We start from the raw sequence: 11,396 nt of genomic DNA on the forward strand, positions 1-11,396 counted from the left end.
GTCTCCCCTAGCAGAAGTTTGCGAAGTTTCTCCCCGCTTGAAAGTGCCCCCGGCGACAAGTATCCACCTTGTCCGAGCCTAGGGCCGTGGCTTTCAAGGTGTTGAGTCACCGGGTACAGCGGCCGTGCGACATAAATATTATATGATGACGGAGATCGTAGTGGCGCAGGTGCCAAAGTAAACCGCTGACAAAGATGACTGTGGTTTGACTTATGGCAGAAGAAAGTAGGGTCGGGGCTAAGGCACGGTTCCAGCCCTAAAGGGATGGCATTTTAAGTTTGAGGCAACTTCAAAGCTCCCCATGTGACATCTGCGCACTCCTCGGCGGTTTTAACTATGACAACCAGGGCTTCCGGCGTGATTCCTTACAGTCGATCGAAATCTTCTCCCGCTCCCATTCCTTCCCCACCCCAGACTTCGTCCACCCCTGAGTCCCTCCACTGCCCCTTCCCTCCCCCGCCCTAGAGATGCTACGACTCCAGCGTTTCGCCATTCATCAACCGGTTCACACCGGCAGCGGCCGCCGCGCGGTGACGTCCGCAAGGGGCGGGTCTCCGCCCCCGCTCGTCGGCGCTCGGCCTGGGGCCCCCGGCGGTGATTGGTGGCCGGGAGTTCACACGTCGTGCCGTCTATAAAACAGAGGGTTTGTGACGCAAGGGCGCCTCGGCGCGCGTATTGGCTCCCTGTACTGCGGGCCGGCTGGGCTACGCGCTCTCCTCGGAGCCGCTCACTGCATGGTAGAGTCTGGTGCCCCCGCCGCCGCCTGCAAAGCCGCCGCCGCCCCGCGAAGACCACCGCTACCCCCTGCCCTGCAGCCGCCGCCACCGCCTGTGTCGCCGCCGCCTCGGGACCGGCTGTATGATTAGGCCACAATCTTCAATGAGTAAACATATTCCTGTGAGTATCCGTCGCACAGCCGCCTCTGGGGCCGGGGCTCCACGGCCGGCCCCCCCATCCCCACCGTCGCCTTTGTTCGGAGACCGGCGTCCGCTCCCCACCGCCCCAGCACGCAGTTCCGGTGGGTCCCTGGCAGGAGCGGTCCGGACTACGGGCCTGTGGCCGGCCGGTGGGGCTGGCTGCGGGGAGGCGAACGCTGGGGTCCACGGGGCTGCGGAGTGGCGGTTGGCTGCCAGAGGCACCGGCTTCCTCATCCCCGCCGAGCCGGGGACGGTGGGGGCGGTGCGGCCGGGCCTGCGCGGCGGGCGGGGGCGGTTTCGGCCACCGCAGCAGGCCGGGCGGGGCGGCACAAAAGCCGCTTTGTGACCGCCGCCTCCGCCCTTGGCCCTCGGGTCTGGCGCGCCTGGCCGGGGCCCGGCGGGCTCCGCGGCGTCCCGAGTCCCCTTTGTTTGGCCGAAAGAGAGCGGCCCGCCTGGGAAGCGGGAGACGTGGCCCGGGGTGGGGCAAGGGCTGCGCGTGTCACTGCGGAGCCGGATACGGGGAGGGCGCGGCGGCGGGGTCGCCACCAGACCCGGGCCGGCGTGGAGTAGGCGGGGCAGCGGGCGAGGCTGATAACGGTCTCGACCGGGAGGTCTCCGGGCTCGCGGCCCGGAGCGGGACAGGAGCCTGGTGCCGCCACCCCTGTGCACCGCGGCCCGACCGGCGCCTCAGACAAAATGGCCTCGGCGTCCGCGCCTGACTGAAGGCGCGGCGCGAACCCGTGATTGCGGCGCGGAGAGGGAGCGCCGCGGGCGGGCCCCGGCGCGCACGGCCGCGTGTGCTGAGCTGCGGCCATCGGGGGCTTTCCCCGAGCTGCAGCCTTACGGGGGCTAGTGCGAGGCTCTGCTAGGTGAGGACACCGACTCCCTGCCCCGCCCTGCTCCCTCAGTCTCCACCTGGTAATTCGAGCTGTTCCGGATTTAACGCCCCACTTCGGGCTCTGGATAATGGGAACAAGTCGAGTCTTGTCCTTTCTCTGGGACAAGTCGGTGGAGAAATGGTCTGGGTCTGAGCGCCTTGGAAACTGCCAGGACTACTGTTGCACTGAAGCGAAGGAGTCCACGGCCGGGCACCAGTATGCACTTTCCCTGCCAATCTTTGGGGCCCTGGATGGCGCCTTTTAATAGGGGACTATTTAGAACTGTTCCTGAAATCCTTGGTGTAATGTGTTGTTGCCTGCTTTTGGCTTGTGGCAACGGCAGGCAACCAGAGCCAGAATTCTGAGGTTTATCTTCTGTCGGTGGAAGCCTTCTGCCATTCCAAGAGTATTAAGTTGTTATTTGCACTGTAGTTGGAACCGTCGACCTGCTTGGGATCCAGATTCTGAGGCAATGCTTCCTGTTATTCTTTTTATATGAATTTTGTTTGATGGCAGTAAATCGGTTGAAAACCGAAAAGCTAGATCATCCCCATGCATTTCACATATGCTCTGTACCAGGTGCGTTACCTAAGATACAAGTAGATCTGAAACAAACTTTCCAACGAACTACTGGACAAAGTGGTCCTGCAGATTAATTGCTTTGACTGCAGTCTGACAGACCAACTTAAGCTTCTGCACAGAAACTGCTTTCTTCCCTCTGTGTATATTATTGTGATTATATGCACTGCTAGGTGGAAGGGGAGAGACATTCCTTGGTATTTCTGAGTAGCCTATTGTGGATAGTTTCTCCTGTGGAAAGGAAATTGGTAATGAGGAAATGTCTTAGGCAGTAAGGAAAGGTGTTAGGTAGTTGTGGTGACTGCTGTTTTGGTGGAAGTTCCCCCCCAGCCACTGGATGGCTCCACTAAGTGAATTATTTCTGTTGCTTTCTTTGCTCCGTGATGAAAGTTGCTTATATGAAGAGATGTGTCCAGACTCAGCTGTGACGAGAATTTTAGCTGTTAAATGTGGAAATCGTGATGTGAAATACTGTCTTACATATTTGCTTTCAGTTGACAAAAGAGTATCTGGAAATCAGAATACCGAACTACACGGGTCATTGCACTTAACACTTTACAAAGATTCTTAAGTTCCTTGTATGTCATGGAAAAGCTGCCAGAATCACTTTTTTTTTTTTCAATTCTAAGGAAATAATATTTAGGATTTGAGGAAAACATATAATTAAAATTATTTTCCAGATTACTGCAGTCTGTGTTTGCTGTAGTAAAGTCCTTAATGGTAGTCACTAATGTTTTAACCCAGCTAGCAAATAGGTGAAGGAATAACCTCTGAGGGCTCATTTAAACAAATTTGGAATAATGAAAGTCCTCTTTCTTCTGGGACAATCTTGTAAGAAATGACTCCTGAGGCTAGTTCCTTTGTTTTGACAGAAAAAATGAACTGGGTTTTTAACTTGACGTTTCAATGATTTGCCATATGTGAATTCTTCAAAATGTAGCAAAGTTATTCTGGAGCCTATAACTGGCATGGTGCAAAATGCTATTTAAAGTTGCAAAATGAAAATAGCAGATAGATTGAATTTAATTTTAAGCCTTTTAAATGTTTAAATTTAGGGGAATCTTTTATTCTTTTTTTTTATATATATGAAATTTATTGTCAAATTGGTTTCCATATTATTCTTAAAAGAATACATTTTATTGGGTAATTTGCCTTTGGAAATACATATAAAGTGTTTGAGGCAGTGCCTGGTACTTGGTGCTTTTATTAACCTATGAATTTTTCTTATTCCTGGCTTTACTCCTAAGCACACATGCAAACACAAGTCTTTTTTTTTTTAATAAATGTATATCCTTATGATACTTCATATAATAAGTTGATTGACTTTCAAAGACTCAGATAAGGAAAATCTGTTGAAAGGGAATTATTAGGTTGCTAAGAATCAAATGAGATAGTGTATCTGGAAGAATTTGAAAACTAGTTTCTGTTTTTCCTCTTAAGAACATATTGGTTGAGGGGAGCCGGGCTGGCTATGTCAGTTGACCATGTGACTCTTGATCCTTAGGATTGTAAGTTTGAGCCCCATGTTGGTTGCAGAGAGTACTTTAAAAATAAAGGTAAAAAAAAAATATATATATATATATATATGTGTGTGTATATATATATATATATATACACACACACACACAAACACATAGGTTGAGTCTTTAGAGGAGTAAGTAAACTATGCAAGAACTAACAGCTTCCAAACTTTTCATGAAGTTTACAATATGTAAAAATATTTTATTAGTTGGAAAACTCTACATAGAAAGCTGTTCGTAGGTAGAGCTTATAACAGTGTAAAGCCAATAACTATTTAAAATGAATAATTAATTGAAAAATACATGTAAGTGATATTGACCAAAGGTAACAATAGTATTTGAGGGTTTTCTGTTTTAGGGCAGTAATTTCAGTTTAAAGTAATCTACTTGTGAATGCTTGTTTTATGGTTATTGCTTTAATCTGTAATCACTCTTATATTTTTGTATTTTCAGTAAAAGTTGAAGAGGTGGGTTGGGCCCATATTTGAAGATAGTTGTGCACTTAAATACTACAAAAGTATAACATACTCCTTTGAATTAGAAAACAATTTTTTTCCCTCTCTCTTTTTTTCTTTTAAACAGCAGTTCTGTGGTGTTCTTGGTCACACATTTATGGAGTTTCTGAAGGGCAGTGGAGATTACTGCCAGGCACAGCACGACCTCTATGCAGACAAGTGAACTGTAGAAATTCATTACTACTCCACCAAGAAGCCCCCATAAGAGTGGTTAACCTGGACACAGAGTGTTGAATTGAAATCCACAGAGCATTTTACAAGAGTTCTGACCTGGATGGGGTAAACCTCAGTGCACTTCCTTTCTATTGCCTCAGTATTACTGGATTGAAGAATTGCTGCTTCTTGTTAGGAGGTTCATTTCATTTCCCATTACTCCCAACTTCATACTCAAAGCACTGAGAATTTCAAGTGGAGTATATCGAAGTAGACTCAGTTTCTTTGCATCATTTCTGTTTCAATTTTTAAAATTCTTTCATAACCTTATTGAGTGTTTTTAACAAAATTAACATGGCTCGAATGAACCGCCCAGCTCCTGTGGAAGTCACATACAAGAACATGAGATTTCTCATTACACACAATCCAACCAATGCGACCTTAAACAAATTTATAGAGGTAAGGTTTGATACTCTTATATTGATTACAGTTTGGTGGTGGGGCTTTTTATCTAACAAAATAGTAGTTTAGAAAATTTTTGTTTGGAGCGGGGCGCCTGGGTGACTCAATCAGTTAAGTGTCCGACTTCCACTTAGGTCATGATCTCACAATTTGTAAGTTCGAGGCCCCTGTCAGGCTCTGTGCTGACAGCTCAGAGCCTGGAACCTACTTTGGATTCTGTGCCTCCCTCTCTCTGTGCCCCTCCCCCACTTGCACTCTGTCTCTCTCTCTCTCTCTCTCTCTCTCTCTCTCTCTCTCTTTTAAAAGTAAACAAATGTTAAAAAGAAAGAAAATTTCTGTTGGTATAACTGCAGTTCAATTCCCAGAAATGAAATATCAGGTTTTTCCCTTTAGGTTATTTTTTACATCTAAAGAAGGACATGTACTTGAATTAGTTTGGATTTATAATAAGATAATTTAGTTGTTCATGCCTCACAGTTTGCTTATTTAAATTTCTGTGAGGGCGGTATAACAGTATGGTTTTCACAAGAAATTTATAGGAGGAAGGCTACCACATAGACATTTTTCATGTATCTGCTTAGCCTAATGACTAATATCATAACCAAAGTTAGCTTATGTTTTGGACCCTATTTGATGCTTAGAAGCCAATTTTTAGCTACCAATTATAATTAGTAATAATGGATTATGAGTCTTATACCCTGTAGTTTTAAATGATGTTGGTTTTTTTACACTGTAGTTTCGGGATTTTAGAGTCTTTGAATTTACTTCTAAGGTTCTAAATTACAGTATGTACTGCAAATGAGCAAAAGTTTAAGGAACCAATGTAATCATGTCAGGTCAGATTACTTATAGTCATGAGTGATTCCTTTGGGTTCTATTTTACTTATCTTTGTCCCTGAATTGCTTCTAATCCTCTTTTAGTAGTACTTGATCTCCATCCAGCTTGTGTTACCATGACTATAAACAACTTCCATGTATGAAGGGCCATAGGATTTTTTTTAACGTCTCATTTGTTAAAAATATGTGATGTTTAGTATTTCCCCTTTTTTATGCTGCTCTGGTATTGTCACTTAAAACAAGATTTCACTTCCCTATTAAACATACCTAGGTTATATCAGTGATTCCATGAATGAATTTCGGTTAACTAGCAATACCTGTTGGACAGTTGGTGAGCAATAGTAACATTGTTGTAAAGACTTATTAAGTGTGTTTTATGTATGTTTTATCCAGGAACTTAAGAAGTATGGTGTTACCACAATAGTAAGAGTATGTGAAGCAACTTATGACACTACTCTTGTAGAGAAAGAAGGCATCCATGTTCTCGTAAGTATATAATAGTTCCTATGTGTTTATGATACTGTGCTACAAAAAAAATGACCAACTTCAAAATGCCTAATTTTTTTAAGTTATTACAAGAGAATGCATTATCTTAATTTCTAAGTAAAGGTGAAAGCTAAGTAAAGCTTTGAAGCAATGAGATCTTTATAAAGATTCAGCATTTATTTGCATTTCATTGACAGTAGGGTTTTATAAAACACATGTTTAGACATATTAAAATGCTTCTGAAGACATTGGAGTGTTAGAAACTTAGAATTACTAGTTTGGTATTTTATTAAAAAATCTAAACTGTTTAAATATTCTTTTGACTTAGGATTGGCCTTTTGATGATGGTGCACCACCATCCAACCAGATTGTTGATGACTGGTTAAGTCTTGTAAAAATTAAGTTTCGTGAAGAACCTGGTTGTTGTATTGCTGTTCATTGTGTTGCAGGTCTTGGGAGGTAAGAGAATTTCTTAAATCCATTTGATGGTATTGGTCTTAATTCTAGTAAAAACTTGATTTTGATTCCAGTAAAGACTCCATTATCATTTTTTGAGTCATTTTGCTTTGTTACGTTACATATTAAAACTAAAAAGTAGGTGGGGGTGTCTGGGTGACTTAGTTGGTTAACCACCCAACATCAGCTCAAGTTTGTGGGTTCAAGTCCCGCATTGGGCTCTGTACTGACAGCTCGGAGCCTAGAGCCTGCTTCGGATTCTGTGTCTCCCTCTTTTCTCTGTCCTTCCCCTGCTCATGCTCTGTCCCTCTCTGTCTTAAATAAATAAACATTTTTTAAAAAATTTTTTTAAAAAGATAAATGAATGTAACTATAATGTATTCCAGTACATTATTCCAGTCTGGAACTAACAGACACTATAGTTGTAATTTACACTTGTCTCTGTGGGCACAATTATTTACAGAGTTAATCGTGTGTGCTAGGTTATATCAATGGTATTAGAGTCATGGTCCAAACTCATTGCAAAAAAGAACTATGAATCATTTCTAAGGTAATTTGCATTGCATATGGTATGCTTTTGATAGAGTGCTTGATCCTGAATTTTGATTCAATGAGAACTCCTTACCCAGTAATACCAAAATATTCATGTCCAGATTTGTGCATCACTACCACTGCCCTCCATGCCCTCCACCAAAAAAAAAAAGTTCTATTCTAGTGGAGGGAAGTAAAATGAACACTGATGGCCCAGTGATTGGGAGGCAGGGGGGTTAAAGCAAACATTTGCAGAAGATCTTTAGGAGAGGAGTTCGTGACCTTTAAAAACAATTTTTTTTTTTTAATGGAATATACTTTTCACTGCTTGGAATTCAGGAAAAAATTGTCTGCATTTATGAAGATTTACCCTCCTAAATTTTTTCAAAATTGCCCTCCAATAATACAAATCTTAATTTCTAGACTTATTTGCAACAGTTCAAGGCATATTTCATTTTTGGTTCCAGGTAAAAATCTGGGTTTGGTAGGAAAATGCTGATACTTTATTAATTTTTTAACATGAAGTCAAGATTTATTATAAGGTATTACATAGGAAGGGTAGTAAATTATAGTACTTTTGGATTGGGGAATGTTTGGAGTATTGAATTTCCTAGGATTTTATTTTTTTTTTTAAGTGATTTACCAAAATTCTTACCTTACCAGAGCTCCAGTGCTTGTTGCCCTAGCATTAATTGAAGGTGGAATGAAATATGAAGATGCAGTACAGTTCATAAGACAGTAAGTGTGTAATGAATTTTTTTTCATCGTTAGTGAGTTTAATTATATTACAATTTTTCCCCCATGGTCCACCTAACCATTAAGTTCATTTTTAAGACAGTATTAAAGCCAGGAAATAAAGATCTTACCTTTTTTGAATTTCATGTAATTGTTCATATTACAGAGGTTCTAATCCAATAAATTTGTCTTTTCTTACACCTCATGTAAATGGATATATAAATTTTGACTATTGTAACTAAACACCCAAGATTTTGAACTTTTTACTACCCTTTTTTCATTTACACATGTATGCCTATCCATATTTCTGCATTAAGTCACAGCATACTAATCAAAAGATTAATTGCCACAAGAGAGATAATAATTAATTACCTATAACATGGTAAATGGAAATACAGAGGGATTTTGCTTTAGTTGCTTCATCTTTTGTTTTTCTCCATCCAGAAAGCGGCGTGGAGCTTTTAACAGCAAGCAACTTTTGTATTTGGAGAAATATCGTCCTAAAATGCGGCTGCGCTTCAAAGACTCCAATGGTCATAGAAACAACTGTTGCATTCAATAAAACTGGGGTGCCTGATGTCATTGCCTTGGAAGTGGAACTTGAAACAGGACCTAATTTGTCATACATAGTAGCCAACATGTTGGCTTAGTGAATAAGTCTAATGAAGCTTCCATAGGAGTATTGGAAAGCAGTTTTATCAGGCCACAAGTTTGATGGAATTGCAACCTCTATGCTTGGGTTACGATCAACCTGTTTTGGACACTTAGCAAAAGATTCTTGCTGTTCAACATTTAAAATGTGCTTATTACTTGTACCAATTGACCTTTCCTGAAATCATGCAGTATTGAGTTATGTCTTTAAATCTATTCCCATGCCAGAATCTTATCAATATATATGAAATTTAGAAAGATTAGGTGCCAAAATACCCAGCACAATACTTGTATATTTTTAGTGTTATACAGAACTAAAATCCCAGGAACTATGAACACTCTGGACCTTATGTGGTTTATTCCTTCAGTCATTTCAAACATAGAAATTAGGGCCTATATGGTTATTTGCCTGCTCACTTTATGTTTACATCTCCCACATTTGTACCAGTATACATCAGGTTTGCTCAACCTTTTTTTTTTTTTGGATTTTTACCAAGTCTTAACAATGATTGTTTCATGTCTTTCTACAAATTTTATTTTGTGCTGTTAAGGAAAACCTCCATTTTGAAAATCTACATTGTACAGAAGCACATGTCTTTAATGTCTCCAGACAAAAAAAGCCTTACAGTTAATTTTAATGTTTGCACTTTGGGGTGCAACTTACAGGGAGGGCCTGAAAAAAAGAATGGGAGGGGGCTATTAAGTATTTTTAGTAAAATGTTGCCTTTGTCTTGTGCAGAACATGTAGAATATGCTCTTTAATTTAGTAAATATTTTTTTAAAAGGTAGAGATGCTTTGTTATTGTAGCTAAAACAATTCTTAATCATAAAATTTCTGAAATTCTTGTATTTTTTTTCTTATCTGAAGTTGTTTACCAACTTATTTTTGTTTGAAGTGTGATTTTTTTTCCTTCTCTTCCCAACCTCTCTTGCAAAAAAAAAAAAAAAAAAAAAGTGGGTTTCTGCTAATGAATTGAGCAGACATCTAATATTTTATATGCCTTTTGAGCTGTGTAACTTAATATTTGGATACTTGATAATTTGTTTTATTATGTAATTGATAAAATGGTGATGTGTATTAATGTTAGTTCAACCATATATTTATACTGTCTGGGAATGTGTGGTTATAGTTCTGTGGGAGAAATAATTTGTCAGTGTTCACCAGCTTGTAAAAATCTAGTGCGAGAGCTTAAACATCTAAATAAATAATGAAATGCATTTATCATCATTGAAATTGTTTGGCTTAAAGTTAACTTATTTTGTAGAAAATGATATAAATGAAGTATGCTTCACTTAGTGCCATTTGAAGTATGTCCTCTTTTTTTTTCCTTTAACAAATGAAGGATTAAATGAAGTTGACATTTAGTAAGCTCTTTATAGATACAATTTGTTAAGGTCGTGAGAACTGCTTAATATTAAAAAATACTTTCCATTATAGACTTTCTTTTTTACAGGCTTAGTACACTGCCAACCAGTGTGCTATCCTGAATTAAACTAGAGGAAGGCCTTAATTTAAAGCTCAGTTCCAACAATTAATAACTGGTTTTGAGCAACTTCTGAGCCAGTTTATCATTTACAAATAATAGATCCCTTTGTAGGTTTTGATATTTGAACATGAGTATCTGGCACATGAGGGATTAATAAATGTTAAATTTCTTTCAATAATCTAAAATGCTTCTTTTGTATAGCTCATGTTAATCTAAAAAAGGACAGATGTCCTTATCTGAACTTTTTTTTAAATAGTTACAACTCAGTAAGATTCAAAAAGGTACTCCACGTTGTGTTTTAAAGATTTTGCTTCCATCTCTTCATGCCAGTTTAGCACCATTCTTGAAACTTAGAGCCAAGGCAAAAGGAATGAGGGCGTCTCTGGGGACCCTTAGTTCTTTATATCTTTGATCTTTTGTAATTGGGGCTAGTTATTTAGCCTGGCTTTTTTGGTTGTTTTGTTCTTTTTTAAATACAGTCTACCCTTCAAGATAATTTTGTGTAATTGATAACTAAATGATGATTGCTTTCTCACATAGCCCATAAAACAGCGTTTGTTTATTGAGACGAGGTGGCATCATGGTTAATGAAACATCTTGAGTTTGAAACATTGTTGGTTTGTAGTATTGGATTGTATATATATGGTGCTTAAAATCAATTTATAAACCTCATCTGTAAGTATACAAATGATGAAATTTGCTTTTTACCCAAATACTTTGTGTCTTGTAAATATGACTAATCATAGGAATACCCACAATACATTCTGGAAGATTCCTTATATCTAATAAGAAATAAAATAGAAATAATGAGGTCTTGAATATAAAAAGTTTTCAGATGGTGTTCAAGAATTGGGTTACTTGGTTTTGGATAACAATTTCCCTCAATAGGATGATGTAAATCATAACATTGACTAGGCCTGTCTAGGAACCATAATGCTGAGGAGTAATATGATTACTGAATCATAGGAGACCGTGCAATCTTCTAGTTGAAAGCAAAACCTAGAAAATGAGCTTGGTCATTTTGCAGTATACTGTAACCTTCATTTGTTATTGCTCCTAATGCCCCCCTTTTTCTAGAACAGTGCACTTATTCCCACACCTTCACACAGCTCTATGCCTAGAAGTATCCAGCCCAGGCATGTGATTACATTTGGTCACATCCCCTCTTTAGCCAGAGCACTTCAAAATG

General features: G+C 40.2%; 1 protein-coding gene across 4 annotated transcripts; it reads left to right on the forward strand.

Annotated features, from left to right (window-relative positions):
• The first annotated feature begins 648 nt into the window (after positions 1–648).
• On the forward strand, positions 649–10,920 carry PTP4A1 (protein tyrosine phosphatase 4A1). 4 transcript variants are annotated; one of them, XM_040473860.1, is made up of 6 exons: positions 649–897; positions 4,477–5,021; positions 6,255–6,347; positions 6,676–6,806; positions 7,998–8,072; positions 8,518–10,920. In XM_040473860.1, the coding sequence occupies exons 2-6, from the start codon at positions 4,917–4,919 to the stop codon at positions 8,717–8,719; spliced, it is 606 nt and encodes a 201-aa protein (XP_040329794.1). In that variant the 5' UTR covers positions 649–897; positions 4,477–4,916; the 3' UTR covers positions 8,720–10,920. The 4 variants fall into 4 exon arrangements, with proteins under 4 accessions (XP_040329794.1, XP_040329791.1, XP_040329792.1 ...); XM_040473857.1 differs by having other exon boundaries at positions 652–897; positions 8,514–10,889; XM_040473858.1 differs by having other exon boundaries at positions 652–897; positions 4,480–5,021; positions 8,514–10,889.
• The last annotated feature ends 476 nt before the right edge of the window (positions 10,921–11,396 follow it).

The sequence above is a fragment of the Herpailurus yagouaroundi genome, unplaced genomic scaffold (genome assembly GCF_014898765.1).
Source record: "Herpailurus yagouaroundi ecotype Mexico unplaced genomic scaffold, PumYag 139, whole genome shotgun sequence".
Taxonomy (NCBI): Eukaryota; Metazoa; Chordata; class Mammalia; order Carnivora; family Felidae; genus Herpailurus; species Herpailurus yagouaroundi.

What these genes read in the sequence shown, in the direction of transcription:
- PTP4A1 (XM_040473860.1), top strand. Translation starts at nt 4,917, where the DNA reads ATGGCTCGAATGAACCGCCCAGCTCCTGTGGAAGTCACATACAAGAAC. An exon ending in CCTTAAACAAATTTATAGAG is followed by an intron (nt 5,022 to 6,254) that starts GTAAGGTTTGAT and finishes TGTTTTATCCAG; the next exon opens with GAACTTAAGAAGTATGGTGT. An exon ending in TGTGTTGCAGGTCTTGGGAG is followed by an intron (nt 6,807 to 7,997) that starts GTAAGAGAATTT and finishes TTACCTTACCAG; the next exon opens with AGCTCCAGTGCTTGTTGCCC.